At 37.7% G+C, this 21,697-nt stretch overlaps 1 protein-coding gene and 1 long non-coding RNA gene across 3 annotated transcripts in view; one reads left to right on the top strand and one right to left on the bottom strand.

The window, feature by feature from the left end:
- NHS (NHS actin remodeling regulator) overlaps positions 1-21,697 on the bottom strand; it is a 339,915-nt gene that overhangs the window by 6,151 nt on the left and 312,067 nt on the right. For both annotated transcript variants that reach the window (XM_084623083.1, XM_084623084.1), the window contains exons 4-8: positions 13,395-13,457; positions 9,376-9,568; positions 5,888-6,019; positions 1,706-4,675; positions 1,166-1,292 (exon numbers count right to left, since the gene is read on the bottom strand). In XM_084623083.1, coding sequence (XP_084479209.1) covers positions 1,166-1,292; positions 1,706-4,675; positions 5,888-6,019; positions 9,376-9,568; positions 13,395-13,457 — 3,485 coding nt within the window. The remainder of the gene's footprint in view (positions 1-1,165; positions 1,293-1,705; positions 4,676-5,887; positions 6,020-9,375; positions 9,569-13,394; positions 13,458-21,697) is intronic.
- LOC311517925 overlaps positions 1-21,697 on the top strand; it is a 52,677-nt gene that overhangs the window by 14,144 nt on the left and 16,836 nt on the right. The window contains exon 2 of the long non-coding RNA XR_014710822.1: positions 20,486-20,533. This is a non-coding gene — a long non-coding RNA (uncharacterized lncRNA). The remainder of the gene's footprint in view (positions 1-20,485; positions 20,534-21,697) is intronic.

Below are 21,697 nucleotides of genomic sequence, written 5' to 3'. Positions count from 1 at the left end.
GATGCCTTAACTTTTCATGTCCTTGCTTTTGTCATTTTGTGTAAGGTATGTTCTATAGAAAGTTACCTTAACTCACACACTACTTTGTGTTTTTAGATTCCCAGTTTTTTAGATTAAGAAAGGATCTCCAACCCAGCAATGACTACTTTGTGAAAATGCCCATGTGGCGCAGGCGTTACTTCTGCTCCTTAACTGGCTGAACAGTTTGACAAAGAACAGGATCTTCAACGCTGGTAGCTGTTGCTTTCACGAAGACAAGGAACCCCCTGAGCACACTGAACAATTTCACAAAAAGCAAGGCCCTCAATACAGTAGCTGTTTCTTTATCAAAAACACTGTTTTTTGTGGCATTGTTTAGTTAGGTCAGGAGCTTCACTAATGAAGACTATAGTTTTATGAAGACCAGCTTCATTCCTGAACTGGCCGAACAGTTTCACAGAACTCTTTTTCTATGACAAACCAACAGCTACTACTTCATAGAAGATCCTGGTTGCCATAAACAATGGTCTCCTTCAGCTCACCACAACTTAAACCAACATTTATGACAAGAAGCCCTAACAATTTTTTTTGTTAATTAACAAAATAATTATATAACCTTAGAGGCTTCACAAAACACATTTTTTACTTTCTACACTTTGCAGTTTTTAAGTTAGAGTGACCCCAAACCTCATGAGATTCAGAATGTGAATTCTGGACAGATTGATTTCTAATCGATTAGAATTCAGAATCCAAGAAGCTGATTTTCTTGAAACTGCTCAGAAAGTTCAATTTTTATTCAGCAATTATATGCTAAAAGTTTGGAGCAAATACACTGTGGTTTTCGTATAAAACAAAGAGCTTGAATCCTGCTGTAAGTGTAAAACAGCACAATCTTAACTATGGTAGCATAATGGAACTTCCATAATACTCTTACTGTCAGTGGAAACAGAACTCAGAATCTTTAGCACCAAAACTCTCTACCACTTGAACCAAAGGAGTATCTCCATTAGCTAGTAAGAGTAGTAGGCTCTTATTGTGGTCCAGCTAGTAAATGGGAACATGACTCACTTAGCCAGTGTGTATTTCCTTCTTGGACATTGTTAGTTGATGCTTAGCTGCAGATTTTAGGAGGAGAAGATTTTATTCTGTATGCATATGGATTCCAGTAACAGTAATGCTAGATCACCTGTGAATGACTGCAAATAGATCCTCTGTAGTGCGAGGTTTGTTTGGAGACACAAAAACATCTTCTGCTTCAGTCTGAGAATCTTCACTCAATGGTGAAATTATGGAATCATCACTTGGAGAAGATTCTTAAATAAGAAAAGAAGCAATGTCAGATGCTTGCCACATTTTACAATAGGATGCTAATGCAATTCACAAGCTCAATTAATAATGGAATTGTCTATGCAATAATATGCACTTTAAATCTAGTCTAAATATTGTACTCATCTGTCAAAGTAATGTTTCTTGGTATAAATGGTTTAGTACTCTTTTCTTAACTGAAATGAAGTAACAGGAGAATGCAAAATATATATTCTTGTAAGAATGTTTAAAATAAAGTCAGCCAGATACTCAGCTGACATAAATCAGGATAGCTCCATTAAAATCAGTGGAGTTATGAAGAGTCCCTCAACCTAAGAATCAATATTTTTAGTGATCACTAAAAATCATCTTGATATAATCACTTTTTTAAATTATAGAATTAGTTAATTATAAAACTGACCTTTCAGTGAAGCATCATCTGCACTCCCCTGTGTCTCCTCTGCCCTGCTGTCATCAGAGGCACTTTTGGTTGGAATACCTGATGCAACATCGTTTTCCTGCTCAGAACTTTTTTCATTAAGTGAATTTACAGGTGATATCTCTGATTCACAGCTGATATTCCCAGGCACTTTGTCATCACGGTGGCTTATATCAAACTGATGCTTAGGCCGATTACTAATGTCTGCTCCCCCCGCTGGTGGATCAGACTGGAATGTGGTTTCATCCACAGGTTTAGATTCCAACTTTTGTTCATAGACTGCAGGTAATTCTTGCTTAATCTGCACAGGATCAAGGCTCCCTTCCTGTTCTGTTTCATGATAAGTTATCTTAACTTCATAATCACTTGTAAAGACAGCTAAACCTTTTTGAAACCCTTCTGCAGAAGTGTTACAGACTTGTGTGTTCTCTGGTAAAGGCTCACCAACTGGGTGCATTTGGTCTTTCATGGTTTTTGCTTCTAAAATACCCACATTTGCTAAGGTTACAATTTCTTGATCACAATTATTCTGTACACTGATAGATGAATCTTCTTCTGAATGCAGTTTATCAGGGCCTGTCTCCACTGGAGAAGAATCAATATAGGACATTATGGCATCTTCAGTAGAGTACTGACGTGATATTGATTTCTTCGGTACAAGTGGCCTCATTTTGCCTGGAGAAATGGCAGTCACCATTAATGTGGTTTCTTGTATGCAGAGAAGGTCTGTATTATCGTCTTTTTGCTTCACTTCTTCAGGCTTAATTGATTTAAGGTGAACAGATTTTAGAACTGAAGGTGTAATAGCAAGGGCTGGTGGAGGATTAGGGTTCAGTGCTTCTCCTACCATGTTCTGTTTATTGTGATTAAAAGCATGCAACTGGTTTCTGTGAGTAAATGGTTTATTCAAGACATTATGAAGAGCACTTAGGTCAAGATGAGTAGGAGGTATAATTGGAAGTTCTAGATCTTTGTTTAGAGAAACAATGCCATCTTTAGAAGAAGGCTGTTGCAACGAGGACTTCCTTTCTGGTACTTTTGGCTTTCTTTTACTACCCCCTGGAGATAAGGGCCCAGAGAAGAAAGCTGTCGGGAAAGAGGATGTTGGTGTTTCAGACTGACTGGAGTAACCGCTAGAGGGTGATGCTAAACCAGCCAACTTTTCCGGGGAAGCCAGCTTAAACTCATTATCAACAGAAGGGAGGGATGGGGTGGTGGCTCTCGATCCGGACTGTGATGTTTGTGATTCAGAACTTTCTGGCGACTTTATGCATTCTATGACTGTAGTACCCGTAGCAGTGCTTGAATTGGATAAAGACCTATAAGGATCATTCGATTTCAAGTCATTTAGAAGCCAGAGATCTGCATAGTGAGATTGTTCAGCACCTTCATCTTTAAATGATGGAATATCCGTGGTGTCAAACTGAATGTTCTTTAATTCACTATCATTCTGATTAATCCAGGAGAGTTCCTGTTTGCTTGGCAGATTAGAGTTTTCCACTCTAGAAGGTGTATTTGAAAACTCAAGTGGCAGCTTCATTTCCCTGGAAGTGTGAGGCACATGCTGCCCACTGTTTATCTTTGGTTCTTTCTTCTCAGGAAGTTCTGTGCTGCCATCAGATTTTCTCAAAGATGAACTGCGTTTTGGTGGGGCTGGCTTTGCCTTTGGTTTCTTGAGAGAGATGCTCTGTCTTCCCTGCCTCCTGTGGTTTACGTAATCCTGCCAGGCACAATCAATGAGACTGGAAGTAACATCTGCATTCCGGCCATTCTCAGAGCCTGTGGCTGCATAGTTACAAATATAACTTTTATTACCTTTGAGACCACAGTCAAAGTGCATGGAGGTATAATATCCTTCAGTGTCAACAGAAAAGTGTGAGCTAGTGTCTGCTTTGTCAGATGGGGTCTTTTCTAGAAAGCTATCGTAAGTGGCCATACTCGTAAAACTTGGGCATCCTAGGCTGTCGTCCTTTGGGCGTTCAGGGCTGAAATCTTGATGACAGGATGCATCGTGATGATGATGCAAGTAATTCCATTCACTATCGCTTGTGTTGCTGTTATTGGGGTCATCAAGTAAATCTGCTACAGTGGAGGTGAAGGAGCTTGCCCTGTGACCTCGAACCTTATCGATGTGATCACTGTACTGCTCTGTTATAAAGACACTAGAATCTTCATTGGCATTAGGAGCAGTGTTCAGTGACAATTCTGAGTCACAGTGTGAAGAGCCAGTCAGCGGAGGAGAAGCAGCAGGAGGAATAGTTTCTGATGTCTGTGAGGGACATGTTGAGCTACTTCCACTCCAGTTCCCACTCGAGGATTGATGGTCATCTTTCTGGTCCATGTGACTGCTAAGAAGGACTCCTGCTGTGGAGATAGAGTGAATGGGGCTCCCAAAGGTGTCAGAGTTTGATGAAATCTCACAGCTTCCAGAATCTGCCATCCTTGACAACCTTGACCTCCCTCTCTCATTTACATTATGTTCTGGGCTGTGTAGGTGCTGAGAACAAGTTAAACCTATGGGCTGGTGTTCTTGTGAACCCTGGTTATTGATGGCATTGTTACCCTTTTTCGGGATTCTTTCTTGGCTTGCCAAAAAGTCTTCTGCTTCATACACTGAAGTTTTGGCATCAGCATCTTGATCAGCTTCACTGGCTCTAGCACCTTCACGAGGAAGACTCCGTGATCGGATATGGTGGCTCACTGCTGTAGTGAACATTGCGTCACCGTTGTCTGTCAACACCAAAATGTTGCCGGCTGAATGTGACAAGGAGGCTACAACACTTTGACCTCTCTGAGCTCGGATTCTTCTTCTGGATGGAGCAGCAATGAGAATTTCTTCAGTCTGGCACTCAGAGTCTCTGGTACCTGATCTTCTGTTGACTGTACTTGAGAAGTCTGGATTTGCATGCACAATCACATTCCGTTCTCTCGCTACTGGTGATTCATCAGAATCTAGGATACATGTAAAATTGTGTGAGATACATTTTTACATTTGCTGACTAACAATGACCCGCAGAGTAACCCAAGAAACATATTTGTTGTAGACTTTTTTCTTGCTGAGTATTGTACCAAATGTAACTTTACTATAAAAAGCATATAAGGCAGACCTTATCCCGGTAAGATGGGAAATTCTCCTATTCCTGCAATGTGATCTTGGTTCTCCTATTCCTGCAATGTGATCTCGCGCTGAGCTGATCTTGCTGTGACAAGATAAATATTCACTTTTTAGTTTGTGTCACTGTATTTCAACTAATAAAGGCTGTTTTAATGAGCTGTTGCCTTTTAGAAAACTTTGTAATCATTTTTATTTAAAACAGATCTATTTTGATTGTATATGTATGAATTTTCTTTATCGGATTCTTTACTACCGAGGGCATTTGCATAATAACAGGATTCTTGTTTCATAGACTCCAGTTGCTAATTCCCTCATATCAACACATACCTGGTTGGCTTCAGGAATAGATGTATGCTTAAGAAATAAAGATCCTGGATCTAATGTTGATCTCACACCCATTTTACACTAGAGCTGATTTACAAAGAGTTACTTCTGATTTACACTGATACGAGATCAGAGTTAGGCCTCCTGATTTCATCCTCAGTAATAAAGAATGAGTGGGAATTGAAATAGGAAAAATAGATAAGAATAATGTTTGACGAAGTTTCCAGAAAAGCACTTGCAGATGTCTAATGCAAATATTCAATTGGCTGTATATGTAAGTTGTTCTATATGTAAGTTGTTCTGGGTGCTGTGACAGCGCATCATCTTGCAGGATATCATCTGTCACTTCTTTACCTTAAGATCTCTTGCACAAGAAAAAACTTTCACTGAATCTAGTTACTTTTTATGCACATAATTATGGTTATAGAACAAAAATAAACTGAAAAAAAAATTAAGTAACTGATTACATTTAAACAATAAGGGTTGAACATGTATATCTATATCACTCGGTAAGGCCTGTGGTTTGTCAAGGTCATATTGAGTAATATAGCTTTGCTTACTGTATTAAAGAAAAAAAACCAAAACACATCATTTCCAAACTCCACAACCATAAAAGCGGAAATGTTTCCTTGGAAAGCAGTTTGGAAGGCAGGCTACCACCTCAGATCCCTGCGATTTAAGTCAGTTAGAATGCTATCTATTGAAGATTTTTATTTATACTACACCTATTTCTTGTTGCACTCTTCTGGGGATGCCAGAGATGGTTTTCCTCCTTCTCAACTTTCGTCTTCGCTGTAGTACAGATTGTGAATGAACAAGAGAGCAGCGTATACTAGCCTCTCTGTCAAAACCAACTCCTGCAACCCATAAATAGGTCTCATTAGCCTTTAGAAATGGTAAACAAATGTCATGGCTGGAACACAGTGGAGGTATGTGAGCTTGGATTAAGCCTGTGAATAAATATAATGGAGCCCTTATGCAGCTCTTATGTAAATTATATTACGGTATATCACAGTGTTACTTCTAACTCCGGCTCCCTCTCAGCAGCCTGCACTGCCAAAAGAAACAGAAGGAGAGAAAATAAAGTAAACAAATAAGAAAAGGAAAACAGTTAGGAATTCTCCATGGCAGGCATCTTTATCACAGCTACTTATTTGTTTGCCATGGAGACAATGACGTCAACACCTCTGCAAAGAATGGGAGCGGCCAAGATGATAACCTGAATCTGGTCAGCTATATTCTGACTCATTTAAACAAACTAATTAACTAAGTAACTAACTAACTAACTAAAAAAACTGGTTCATAAAACTATTTTGCCATAGATTGGTAATTCTGAGGAGACCAAGGTGCTAGGGAACAGGTGAATAAAGTATTTTATATCCACATACAAGTTTAGAGAACATTTTTCTTAACTGTTATATAGGGTCAACATTTAAATAAATGTGTACTTAAAGTTCCGTTTCTAAATCCACATTTAGCCACCTTCGGAACTGGCATGATTACCCCGCAGCCTCCCATAGAAGTCAATGGTGGCTGCTGGGTGACAAGCACTTTTGAAAACTAGGTCACATACTTAGGTGTCTAAATGTGGATTTAAGAACTGAACTTTAGACACTCATTTTTTAAAAACTTTTGGCTATATAGAATAGATAAGAACATCTCATTTTATTTACATTTGTATGGTGTTACTAAAGGAAGCTTTGTTTTTCTCCATGATCAATAAAAAGTTAAATTGAAGACAGCCAAAAAATAGAGCACTTAGCGGGGGTGCTGGAACAATCTGTATAGCGGGGGTGCTGACAGCCACTGAACTAATCTGCAAACCCTGTATATGATGGAAACCACTTCAAGCCAGAGGGTGCGGCAGCACCCACAGCACCCCTAGTTCCAGTACCTATGGCACTTAGCTGGGCTGGCTTCTCTAGCAAATGAAAAGTCCTGCTCTCTAAAGTTGGCAAGACATGTTTGAATAAGTGGGCCAGGGCTAGAAACAGTGAAATTGAGGCTACTCTTTCTCTGGTTTGCAATCTTTAGAAAAAACAAAACCATCCAATCCTGACTAAAAAAATAAAAAAAATAAAAGCTCTATGTTAAATAGCGTATAATTATATTAAACATAATTATACACACACACACATACATATTACATTACATAACAATGTAAAACATTAAAAAGTAACTTTCTTGTAAAAGTTCTTCTTGATATCTACTACAGTATAATAGAGGCTTCAGACAGATGTCCCGTAACCACCAATGCCCCTGTAATAAGGAGAGGAAGAACTTTTTAATAATGAAGAAAAGTGCTCTAAACTCCATTACCTGTAATTTTTTAACGTGAATGTTTATCAGGATTTTTTTTTAAACACAATCAAATTGCTTTAAAATTGCTGATATTCCAGCAATTATGAGTTAGTTACATGTGACCCCTGTGGCCAATGTGCCAGGTCATCTCCCAGTGGCAGGTGGAGTGGGGTGTGTACAAATTATTCACATAGTGTTAATGAGAATGATACACATTAAACGTTCAGAAAATTATGTACTATTCTTGGGCTGTAAACTGGTCAGTGGAAATATGGTTCCAATTTATGGCAGGTAGAGACCTGACAAAAACTCTATTACTGGAAAAATTGACATTTATCCCAGATCTAAGGGTATACTCTCCTCTAAATATATATGTGTAACTTTAGTGACAGTAGGAAATAGGTGCGTGCATGCTGAGGAGAATATACTCTTTAAGGCCTCACATTGTACTTATAATCAATCCTGTTAGTTATCACAGTATTACTTTCTGCTCTGATGTCCCATAAGGATCTCTGACCCACACATCCTTCCCTGATTAGAGCAGTACCAGAAAAGCACAAAGGAATACATAATACTTACTTTTATGTTTTAAGTAGAGCTGTGCAAATAAAATAATTTTTGATTCATTGGCAATTTTGAAAAGTAAAATAAAAATGTTTTGGGTTAGACTGAAAATGAAAATTTTCCAAATTTTTGGCATATCGAAACAAATAAATAAAATCCTGGATCTAATAAAACATATTGCTTTGACAAAGTCAAAATGTTTCAATTCAAATTTGATTTTTTTTAACATTTTAAATTTTTTAAAATAAAATTAAAGGAAATTTTGAAATGAAAAATCTTTTCAAACTGAAAAAAAATCAAAATGTTTCACTTAGAAAATGTTGAAATGAAATGTTTCAATTTTTTTCAGATGTTTCCCCCTAAAACAATTTAGCAAAACTGACATAAATTCATGAATCTGGTGTTGCTGAATCTGCATTTTTCATAAGAAAAAAGCTTCAGCTGAACAATTTCACCCAACTCTAGTTATAAGTTTAACTGTAAGGACACAGCTTTTCTTGCTGATCATTACACTTGAGTTTTCAGTCATAGAGGCTGCCTAGCTTACACTCTGAAATTAATCAAAAATTGGTGCAAGGTAGTTTTATGGAAAACTCAGATGACTTTAGTACTCTAATCACTGAATCATACATGAGAAAGAGACAGAAAATGGAAGACAGACAGAAAGAAAATGGAAGCTTATTTTTGACTTTTGGAAATAAATTATCCCTCACATTTAATAATGTATATACCCGCTGCATACTAATATGTAAACAAATTCTTAAAATGAATAAAGCATAAAAGCATAAACTAAAAGTGTTATAAATAAATGAAGATGCCATTACTATACCTTCAGCTCAGCAGCATGACAAGAGATCTCAAAGCAATGGCTTACATACTACATGACCATTACTTGCATATTTAAAGTACTTCAAGTGTTATAATATTTTCTCTGCCCTTATTTGCTTGGTTACACATGATTGTCATATGATTAACCACTATGGCTTTCTGCATTATTTCAGTTAGCTAAATTCAAAGAGCTGCTTTATGTCCTTTTAAATACCAGTTGCCAGTCATACACAGAACAAAATTACACATCATACCGTGTAATTTAGTGTTAGATAACAGTTTGTAATGTGACACAAATACACTGGGCCAAATTAATTCTGGATGTAATGCCATTGACTTCAGTGGATCTACAAGAGGGAGGAATTTAGCCCAGTTAGTGTCTTGTACAAAATTAAATTCTTGAGTCAAAGTCTTTACTTGTAGGTTGTAAAGTCCTGTGTTTTGAAACACAGTTAATATAATGAAATGTTCTGACCTGACCACCCTTGAATCAAGCAAAAGAAATAGAAGAGATTTGTACCAGTGACATTGATGGGGATAATGCAAGAGGAAATCACTTGGGCATCTTGTTTCATTTTCTCCTCTGGAGTTGGGAGAGGTAGTGCTTTGCTCCAATTAGTTTGCTTATCCAGTGTAGAAGGGATATTATGTATTGGATTTTTCGGCCTCTGCCCTAGCATGACATCTGTATCTTCCTCCTCTGGTGGATGGGACTGCAAATGAATACATTCAAAATCAGTGTTCACTGTTTAGTCATACAAGACTAATTTTTAAACAAAGCAGTAGAAAGAGATTAGAGGTAGATTACAGGGGAGCAATGAAGAATTATAGATATTCCAAACAATGATATGACTATTGTTCCCACAGATACATGATATACAGTAAAAAGACAAAAATACCTCAACATACTGGAAATGTTTTAGTGTAGATAAAATGTGTATAGGACACATTTTTAATGGGAAGAGGCATGCACTTTATTTATGTGCATTTGCTGCTAGTGTGCACACAATTATGACCGATTTTAGGCATTTAAATATCCATTTGTGCATGCCACTCTTGTATATTCACATAAAGTTGTGGTAAATGTGCATGCAAAGTTTTTGTACACACAAGTACATTGACTACCACTGAAAACTGGTGCCATGTAATTTGAGGATATGCATTAAGAGGTCCAAAGCTTTCAAAGTATCAATCCTTAGTTCAGGGAAAAAAAAGATACAAATTTCACTTTTACTAATTAGCTAGGAATGCATTCAGATTTAAGGATACAGAAAAACTACAGCTATACATTTGGCTGTAACTGGTGTTGATGATTCTGGTGTCAAGATAAATATTAACCAGGAGAGGATTACCTGCTTAAGAACTAACTTAAGAACTAGGACTGTCAAGCGATTAAAAAAATTAATTGTTAAACAATAGAATACCATTTATTTAAATATTTTTGAATGTTTTCTACATTTTCAAATATATTGATTTCAATTACAACACAGAATATGAAGTGCACAGTGCTCACTTTATATTTATTTTTTATTACAAATATTTGCAGTGTAAAAATGATGAAAGAAATAGTATTTTTCAATTCCCCCATTAAAAGTACTGTACTCCAATCTCTTTATCATGAAAGTTGAACTTACAAATGTAGAATTATGTACAAAAAAAACTTCATTCAAAAATAAAAGAGTGTAAAACTTTAGAGCCTACAAGTCCACTCAGTCCTATTTCTTGTTCAGCCAATCGCTCAGACAAACAAGTTTGTTTACATTTGCGGGAGATAATGCTCCCCACTTCTTGTTTACAATGTCACCAGAAAGTGAGAACAGGCGTTCGCATGGCACTGTTGCAGCTGGCGTCGCAAGATATTTATGTGCCAGATGTGCTAAAGATTCATATGTCCCTTCATGCTTCAACCACCATTCCAGGGGACATGTGTCCATGTGATGACGGGTTCTGCTTAATAACAATCCAAAGCAGTGTGGACCAATGCATGTTCATTTTCATCATCTGAGTCAGATGCCACCAGCAGAAGGTTGATTTTCTTTTTTGGTGGTTTGGGTTCTGTAGTTTCCGCATTGGAGTGTTGCTCTTCGAAGACTTCTGAACGGATGTTCCACACCTCATCCCTCTCAGATTTTGGAAGGCACTTCGGATTCTTAAACCTTGGGTTGAATGCTGTAGTTGTCTCTAGAAATCTCACAATGGTACCTTCTTTGTGTTTTGTCAAATCTGCAGTGAAAGTGTTCTTAAAACGAACAACATGGGCTGGGTCATCATCTGAGACTGCTATAACATGAAATATATGGCAGAATGCGGGTAAAACAGAGTGGGAGACATACAATTCTCCTCCCAAGGAATTCAGTCACATTTTTTTAACGAGCGTCATCTGCATGGAAGCATGTCCTCTGGAATGGTGGCGGAAGCATGAAGGGGCACGCAAATGTTTAGAATATCTGGCACGTAAATACCTCGCAATGCCGGCTACAAAAGTGCCATGTGAACGCCTGTTCTTGCTTTCAGGTGACATTGTAAATAAGAAGAGGGCAGCGTTATCTCCCACAAATGTAAACAAACTTGTTTGTCTTAGTGATTGGCTAAACAAGAAGTAGGACTGAGTGGACGTGTAGATTCTAAAGTTTTACACTGTTTTGTTTTTGAGTGCAGTTATGTAACCAAAAAAAAAATCCTCATTTGTAAGTTGCACTTTCATGATAAAGAGAATGCACTGCACTACTTGTATGAGGTAAATTGAAAAATACTATTTATTTTATCATTTTTACAGTGCAAATGTGTAATAAAAATAATAATATAAAGTGAGCACTGTACACGTCAATTACACTGCGTTGTAACTGAAATCAACATATTTGAAAATGTAGAAAAACATCCAAAAATATTTAATAAATTTCAATTGGTATTCTATTGTTTAACAGTGCGATTAAAGCTGCAATTAATCACAATTAATATTTTTAATCACGATTAATATTTTTTAGTTAATCACATGAGTTAACTGCGATTAATTGACAGCCCTATTAAGAAGTTCAAAGTATTATTTAGAAACCATGCAAATAATTCAGAACATAGATATGGAAGTATAGAAAGCCAAATAAGCAAGAGAAAAGTCAATTAAATGGAAGAAAAACAGGTGTTTTAAAATAGAATAAAGGTCCTGAACTCTAATACTGTTGTAGTTTCACCTAACAATAAAGTAATAAGTGAAAAACATTTTCTCCTAACTTTACAGTTAAAGACACATTTTCAAACTCTCTCTGTTTCCATTTTGTTTGGAAATGGGGGGGGAAACCCACATGCCTTACTCTATGTCTGCCCTACTTTCCCCCCTTTTTGAAGTTAATATACTTCTCTGTAGTGACTGATCAGTCCTTGACTAGTTGAGAACATCTGCTTACGTCTTTTTCTAAATACTGTGAAATATTTTTGAGTCTGGTTTTCTTTTTAGTGATAGATTCCCAGCTGGCTAACTCTTGGGGCTCTTGCCTATGGCTGTTGTTTACAGTATATTTCCAGGGTTTTAGTTTTGTGCACCTATGTGGTTAAGACAAACAATTTTTTCTCCCTTTCTTTGGCACAGTATTTAGCATGTAGTTACCTAATATTACATGATCACATGCTAATTATCATCTTTGTGCCATTCCTATTCATAGAGTTCCCACAAATCCTGTGGGAGTTGAAGGTCTAAAGCTTGGCAAACAACATTTCCAAACCAGTTCCAAAAGTGTTTAAGATCATACACCTATTTAAACTATTCCAGGACACTTACCTTATAAATGTTATCTGCAAAAACACGCACAAACTCAGGAGACAGGGTATCTTCCCCCCTTTGAGAAAAGCGTTTTTTTCCATATACGGTTTTAGTAAAACTTTGCAGCCTTCTTTCTCTCCTCAGCTTTTGTGCTGATCACCAGCAGACTGTGAGTAGCTCATATAAACTTCAAGCACAAAAGACTTTGTTTCCTAGGTAACTCCCCCCCTTTATTCCCCCCCAAAAAGTTTGGGGCATTGGGGAAACACACACACACACACCATTTTGTTGATGATTCCTTCCATGAATAACAATGGATTGCTGGACAAAGAAAGCGTAGTGACCTGACTGCAGGCTCTGACTGTCTGCCAAAACTACTGTTTGCAAACAATGGGAATGACAACTGTCCAGAGAATAAATGTATGCTTTTGCTCTGGCATCATTTTGATGGTTTCTTATGGTTTTGAAAAATATTGGTCTATTCTGAACATTGCAAGAAAATAAAATGCAATCACCCACATTATGGAGTCCATCTCGATCCAGACCTTCAAAGCTAGTCAATAGGAGGAAATGATCTTGTGGTCCACTAAACCTATTACAGTTACCCAAAATGGGGAAAAAAATGTTGTTCCTTATTGATAAGAGAGTAGCATATAAAAGTTTTCTTTGAGATAGTGCAACAAAGTGAGAAGCGAAAAGCAAGCAAAAGAAAGGGTTAGAGGTTTGAAAGGGAAAAAATAAATGAGACAGGGCTGTTAGTTTAAGAATGCTTGTTTTTCCAATACCTTTCTACTCCATGGGGTCATGTGGCAACACTCAGTGGGGGAAGGCGAGCGGGTGCTGTTAAACTATAAATATGAAATGGGGGGGAGGGAGATAAAATTAAAAACATACACAAAATGTTTTTGATTAAAGCACATCAATTTTGTCTAGAGAAATTGCTATAAGATTTAAATTGAGCTATAACCACAACCTAAATTTCCAGCTGAAAAATTCACCTTCCTGAAAAGGTTCCTTTTCTCTGAATAAACCCCCATCTCATCACCTGGCGCATAAAGACATGTCCACACCCCAAAACAGTACTGATTTAGCTAAATTGGTTTAGCAACTAATATAGTTAAATTGGGGCAGCCTTCTGGTGTGACCATTGTTAAAAATCATCTTCAGAGTGCCTTATATACCTATAGCTCACAATAATTCCTTACAGATTTAAGCTAAAACTTTGTAAGGTACTCATCCAAATTACATGTCAATTATTTATTTCATGATTAAGTTAAAGATTTATCTGCTCATCTGAAAATAATGGATGTAAATAAGGCTGATTCTAAAGATGATATATCTAAATCTTCCATAGATCAATTTCAATTTTTTGATGTTACCGTTAAAACAGCCTAAGTTGTAATCATTATGTCAGAATGACAAAGGACAATTGGCTTTATATGCATTTCCTTAATGCTTTAAAGGGTAAATAGAGATGTTCAGCACATTACATGTTCTGGGTGAATTGCACGATGTTTTGATGTCTTTTTATCTCCAAGACCCTGGTTTGTTTGTGATTAGTGTCTTGTTTTAACCTATGACTGAACGATGACGTCTTTTAAAATGATACATAAAAATAAAAAAAGGAAAAAGAAAATGTAGCCCTTGATAACCTTAAAAAGCTTTGATTACCAAGTGTTTCTCAATTTGGTTAATAATGGCTCTGAACTGGTCTCATTTTGTAGGCCACTCACAGAAGAGAAATGCTGTTATGGGCCATCTTCCCTCCTGATCGACACTGAAATGCACCCAGTGTGAGAACCACTGGAGTGAGAACTCTTTTTCCACAGCAAGCAGATAGATGTGCTGAGGCTGCCAGGTCCTAATTCTTGGTACTGAACCAAGACAGCTTTCCATGGAAATAACATCACCCCCCCTACACCTACCCAGGACCTATACAGCAAAGACCCCTCCAGTATTATCTTGCTTCCTTGTTTAGGACTAAAACTGACAGCAACTTCCAAAATTAGGTGCCCACACGTCTGATGGAAAAAAGGAGGAGCAAATCAAATCAGAGACCACTTCCAATTTATTAAAAATAGCTAGTAAGCCATCTAGATTAGGTCTAAAACCAATTCTCTTAAAATGGAAAAGGGGCTAGGAAACGGGACTTTAGCACAGACCAGTGTCTGATACGACTGCAGACAAATGCTTTCATGGTTTATGAAGGGAACCAAAAGAATAATATATGAATAATTTAAGTTTCCACTAGCTCTTCAGATATGCAAGGATGATACTATCCTTTCATCACTTAGCCTAGTCACCAGTAATTGACCCAGAGCAGAATTACAGCAGTAGAGATTATCCCTGCAATTCAATTTTGCTGCTGAAGATTTGAAAGGGTTCCTAAGAAGAGTGCTGAATCAAGACAGACCTCTCGGGAGTGACAGATTCTTAAATGTGGAAATCCTTGTGCTGTTAAACAAAGGGCCACCTGGGGCTTGTCAGCACAGTGGTGCCCAAGGGACAGGAGAGAGCATGGGGATTCCTTCTCTCCCACTTTGTTCCTCTGCTCCAAGGCTGAAAATGAGTGCAAGGACTGCTCCATGTTTGCACCCCAAACAGCATCTGCCTCCCCAAAAGGAACAAGCAATGGCAAGGTTTGGGCTCTGGCCACAAATTCAACAGAGAAGATGGCCTCAGTTAGAGGGGAGCATATGTTGTATTCTATAAAAAACTGAGTGATGTCTGCACGAGCCCAGTGTTTCCAGAATTACTGCGTCAGTCCTAGGGAGCTACTGCTGGTACAGCCTTCCTGCTCCCTAGCTCCTCTCAAAGGCCACAATATTCCCAAACGGGCCATTTATGTTCTGTTGAACTCTCTACCAGTATCTACAATAGTTTTTATTTGCTAAGGAGTGGAGAGGGATCCCTTTCAAAATACAGCCCCCCTCGAGAAGTTTGAAATATGGTAATGATGATTTTCCAAGTACCACAGTAACAAAAACTGGTTTATTCTAATGGTAGGGTTTTGCTACCCGACTACTGTTATAATACAAGCATTCTCAGCAGGCTATGTGAAATTGATGCCTAGAAAATGCAATCCTGCATGGGACAGTGGGAAAGAGGCTAAAAAACCATGACTGATAGGGAGGGTTGTTTTTTTTAAATAATCATTCATAATGCTTTGTTGCTCAATGCAGACTGCATAATGCCTGAATTACTTTCCAAGAATGACTTTTTTTTTTAAATCCTTAAATGGATTAAAAAAAATTAAGAAACTCTGCTCCAATGCTAAAAGCAGCCATAAAATGCCAACAAAGTATAACAGTGTATTCATATTAATGGCCTAAAATATTATCAGCACTGATAAAGGCAGACAATGCCCACAGAAATGTTACGGGATTTCTGAAAGACTTAATAGGTAAGAGGCCATAATCTACATTAGAAGTGCTTGTGCAGGCAGAATCCTATTGGCAAAAATGTTAGGATTGTCTAATAATGAGAAAATAGAAAAGATTTTCATGGAAATACAACTCTAAAGAAAGACTTTGGTATGACTACACCGCAATATTGGGTATTTAAAAAATAATAGAGATGAAAAGGAATAAAATGGCTGAAGAAAAACTTGTTAAAAGACAGTATTACTTAAACATCAACTTTTCCATTCTCAAGCCTTGGCCTCAAGGAAAAAAAGGTGTGTTCTTAATGCAAGTAGCTAACTCTAGTTAAATCTGAGTGAAGATAAGGCAGCCTGTAGTTTGCACACAAGTCAGCAGGTTGTATTAAATATATGGGAACGACTAGTCTTAAATCCACTTGCCAACTCATGTGAAAACTACAGACTGCCTTATCTTAACTAGGCTTTTACCTCAAGTTAGCACTCCAGTTAAGAACACATCTTTTTTCTTAGTCAAGGCACTGCCTGGATGACCAGTTCAAATCCAGCCAAGCTTGGTAGTGATTGAAAATATTTGCCATCCGATGACTGGTCAGTGATCTCATTTCAGTTCCCAATAGACTCGATCACACAAACCAAACCACCAGGGGTGGCAGTTTACACATAGCGGCCAAGAACTGAGCTTGCATGAGGCTACACTATTCATTCAATTCTAGGTGGTTCATCCAGATTAAGAGTGAGGCCCTTTGGTGGGGCAATCTGAGGAAGCTTCGCACTGTTGCTGTCGATGTTTTATCTGTGCTGTGGCTAAATACAGATTTTCAGACAAGGCTGTCAAGCTGGCATCTTTTACATCATTAACTTCCCTCTCCTTTCCACAGATTGAATCAGATCAGACACTGTCTTTTTCAGATGCTACTTCCTATGACAAATTATAGGCCCAATCCTGAGCACTTTGCATGATGGACCCTAATGATAACATTTTAAGGTGTGACCACTGATTTAGGGAGCTGTCATTTTGGGCTGCCCAACTTACGACCCCTTATGCCTGATATTCAGATGTGCTGGGCACCTAAAAATCCATTTGAAGTCAATCGGAGAACAAAATGTTATTATTTAAATAGGTCATACCTGGAGGGTTGGTTTGTGTTTAAAAAAATCTCTCACAAACTCAAAAGACGAGCTCTAACTGGCTTGGGAAATATGTAATTAGTCATGAAATCATATGAAACACCCAGGGCCATTCTGGTCTGTCAGATAATTTTGCATGTAGGCAGTTTTTCATAGTGTATTTTATTTGTGTTGTTGACAAACAGCGATGGCAACAGTCAATCTGTTAAATACAAATTCAGTATTTTTAAAGGCATTTTTCTGCACTAGACGAGAAAGATTCTTCTGAAGCCATTCCAGTCTAGTGTGTAATTAATTACTTAGGGACTTCTGCTGCAAACACTGACACATTTGAATACCGTCACTTTTATGAGAGATCCCATCATCTTCAATGCAACTCTTTTCATGGGTGTAATTGTTAATGTGCCAAGTCTTTGAAATATCAGGCTATCCATGTAAAAATCTTAACTGCACATATACATCTCCTATTTTCAGCATCTCTTTGACGTTAACCACTTCTGTGCGGTATAACATACCAGGTGATGCAAACCTTAAAACTAATCAATGCAAGTGACTATGAAGGCCACCTGCAGTTGTGCACTTGCTAGCTTGGCAATTCATAGACCAACTCAATTTCCTGCTCCAGTAATGGGATGAGAAGGAGGAAATGCAGCTGGTCTGTAGGGAGTGGCAAATCACTACTTGATTCCTTTTTCTCCTCCCAAGAGTTTTGGGCTCCAATGTTGTTTATGGTTTGCAAATAGGAAGGCAAGGCTTGTGAAAAAAGCAATGTCCACGTTGCATTATGCACCTCGCACGCCTCATTTGAAGCGACAGTATTCCACGAAATGTTGGCATTTCAAAGTAAGTGACTGCACAGAGGATCTGGAACCCATAGCAAAAAGGTTATAGGAGAAATATAAAACCACGAGTAAACACCTCATTTGTGTTCCTCTATTCAAAGCTGTTTAGCGAGTGCAGAAAAGTTTTCAAGAGCAGAAAGTTTTTATTCCCTGTATGTTTGTTTAATTTAGAAATGGCTAAACTGATTTTTTTTCCTCCAAATTAGTTCAAAAATTCACTTAAATTGCATATGCTAAATGTTAGCCTGCAGGAAATCTTGATGAATTATTCCCAAACCCCTGCAAAGAGAGGAAGTGCTGACAAAGCTTTAACAGTAATGTGGCCAATGCCACAATTTATAATTCCAAAAACATTATTGTTGACCCCTAAGAGCAAGAAATAACAAAAAGGCAAACAAGGGAATTAAGCATTGTTTATAGCCCTGATTTCTGTACCACTGGACAGGTCAAAAAGAAAGGCCATGCTGGAAACTTCCTTTCTGGATGACCTTATGAATAAAATTTAAAAAGCTGAAATTCACCCCAGTGCAGAGGGTCAGCATGAGGCTAGCCTACTTTACCCAAAATAAATATATAACTATTCAATAATAAGACTCCATAACTTTTAAATATGAAAACAAAAATCTATATATTGGGAAATAAGCTGTAGGAGAAATGTGAACTAGTGGTTTGAAACCAGTGCTGAAACCAGGATCTCTTGAGTACTAATTCTGTCTCTATCACTGACTTTTTCAAGTGGCACTGGGTGAATCACTTAACCTCCTTGTCTCAGCTTCCCCATTTGTAAACTGGAGAGACGACTACTTCTCTACTTCAAAGGCAAGTGACAAGGATAAATTAAACCACTTCTGTAGAGTGCTTTGGAATTATAAAGCACTGTGTAAGTGCTAAATAATGTTATTCTCCCCCATAACAGAATTTTAAGAGACCAGAACAAATCATTTGTTTGTCTTATGTAGCAAAAGCAAAACTACTGATTTAATCGTAGAATAATTAACATTGTTGGGAAAAGGAAAAGAGATGCTGGTAAAAGATCAGTGTATTTCCAATTATTTGAACAAAGGGTTGTGTATTATATTTAGACATTAATATTCTGTAACATCGCAGTCTCTTTTTCAAGTAGTCAGGCAATATTGGTTGAGAAAATAAAAAGAATAGTTCTTACCATGCTATTTTTTCCCATTTTATTCTATAAGACACAATCTTGCTCACCTGCCTACTCGCAGAATTTATATCTCCATATGTTTTACTTTCCACAAATTTTTGTTTTATCTGCTTGTGGGTGTTTATTTTAGTTTGGAACATTACAAGTGTGATCTGTTAAAATGTTGACAATCCTTTAATGATTAATGTAATGCTTCAGTGTTTTGACAAGGTAAATACAAAAATAAGATTTGTTTTCTGACAGAAGTCATACCACACACGGTGTGCTAACAGACGAAGGCTCATAATAATAATAATCCTATAGCATTGGTCTGTATGTACTACACTTACTGCTTTACATATTCAATCTTCAGATTCAATGGTACAGATGGGTTTTTTGTGAAGAATGGTAGATGCCATTTGTGCATAGGAAGTGCACAGGTGATTGATTAAAATCCTTCAGCCCATTAGTATTTCCTTGAGGTTTCACATGGCTTCAACACAAAACTGTGAAACTTGGTGTGTTTGACTTGAGTTTCCCTTTGAGTCATTTAAAACTGGTATATACAAAGCATTGGAGAACATGCCACAGGGAATATTTCTGAAATGGCAGGGAGATGGAATAAATAACCTGATGGGTCATTTCCATTCCTTACTTGTTCCAGCTGAGGTCTTGTCTAAAGACGGGGCAAGCAAGTTCAGAAAACTAAAGTCTCTTGAATCTTTGTCCAGACTGTATTTACAGTCAAGCTTAAACTGAACTTTGTGTATATATCAGCATGTATTTCAAAATGTGAAAGTTTTTTCCCCATTTCTGAAAAGTATTTCTGTCCTGAAGTTGAACAGCCAGAGATCTGTGAGAAAACTTGTTCTTATGAGATTTCCAGACCAATTCTGCAGAATCACGAGGTTCTGAACTCAAACTCTGAACTTTTGGAGCTTCATGCTTCACTAGACTGAGTGGGGCACCAGAAAAAAAGAAGAAAAGATTGAAGAATGTGAAACAAAAGTCTTAATTGCAGTCACAATGACACAGAATCTCAGTTTTCAATGGCTGTAGTAGGAGGTTTCAGAGTAACAGCCGTGTTAGTCTGTATTTGCAAAAAGAAAAGGAGTACTTGTGGCACCTTAGAGACTAACCAATTTATTTGAGCATAAGCTTTCGTGAGCTACAGCTCACTTCATCCGATGAAGTGAGCTGTAGCTCTCAAAAGCTTATGCTCAAATAAATTGGTTAGTCTCTAAGGTGCCACAAGTACTCCTTTTCTTTTTGCAGTAGGAGGTGTTACATGCAGGGTTGTCATGGGAACATGTCTGAGGAATAATCCCCTTGTTCTGTCAAGTTTGTGTCTTTCCCAAATTGTTTTTGTTTTCTTCGTAGGCAAGTGGGGCAGAATGAGTGGTACTTAGACTTCTGCTTTGTGGAAAGGTAAGACAATAAGCTGAATTTTGGACACATGCCTTGGACACCTATAAAGTTTGATGATCCTATATTATGTTGTGTTTTCTAGTTAGGCACCTAAGTAAATAGGCTGTTTTGCAGTAGCAGTGAACTGCTGCAGCTCCCATGGAATCCATGGAAGCTGTAGGTAGTCATCGTCTCTGAAAATCAGGCCACTTGCTGCATGTTAATGTACCCAAATTTGAAAAGTTTGGCCTGCAACTTTTGGAACTTCTTCATGCCCAATTGCTTGAATTTTCAGCCTTGAAGATGCATTGAAAGTGGCTTTTTGTCGGCATGAGCTAGTTTTTCTTTCACTAGCACGTTCCTTGAAGGCAAAGGAAGGGAAATATAGAATATGCTCCTGTTCCATGGATGACAATTCTGGTGGCTTTCAGCCATCATAGTTTGTTACTTAATTAGTGGTCAGGCAATGCAACCAGTAATTGGCATAATATGCTAAAATTATCCATCAGCTCCCAGAAGCATTTAGAAATTCAGAGAAGTCAACAAGCCTATTGCAGCAGATGTAACACACTGAAAAGGGAAATCTCACTTCTGACAGTATTTTCAACTTTCTTTAATAATGATGCCATTAAATCGGGGGAAGGGAGGACTGACAAATTCAATTAGTCCTCCACTGTTTGAGTAGCTCTTACAAATCTTCAGTCAGTGTTTGCCAAGCAGTATCTGTGTTCATGTGCTCTCTATACCACCTTGCCACATCCTCTCCTTTTACAACTCCGCCATGAATGCAGTGTGCTCTAATCAGTGCGATGAGAGCTTTGAATTAGTTGTAAAAACAAGACATTGCTAGCTAACTAACAGTAGGATCAAGTGCTCCAGTAACTTTTGCTTGCTCCTGCTTCGGGGAACATTGAGCCTGGGCAGTTTTCAAAAAAACCCAAGCAAGATGCACACAAGGCTTGACTCTTTTTTTACGGGGAAAAAGGTGTCAGACGTCTGCAGTTAACATGGCTTAATTTCTGCAAGTACAGAGCTCACTCAGATTGTTGCTCATTATTAATTATTATTTTGTATTACATGTAAGAAAGTAGAGTCTACATCTACTAGGTCACTTTCCAAACACAGCTATGATTCAGTCCTTTCACCACAGAGCAAACATTTTCAAAGGCAAGTTTTTTTCCTCAT

Source organism: Lepidochelys olivacea (assembly GCF_965140295.1).
Source record: "Lepidochelys olivacea isolate rLepOli2 genome assembly, chromosome: 1".
Classification (NCBI taxonomy): Eukaryota; Metazoa; Chordata; order Testudines; family Cheloniidae; genus Lepidochelys; species Lepidochelys olivacea.
The sequence above is the reverse complement of the archived record's forward strand: the minus strand, read 5'-3'. Positions and strand labels throughout refer to the sequence as shown.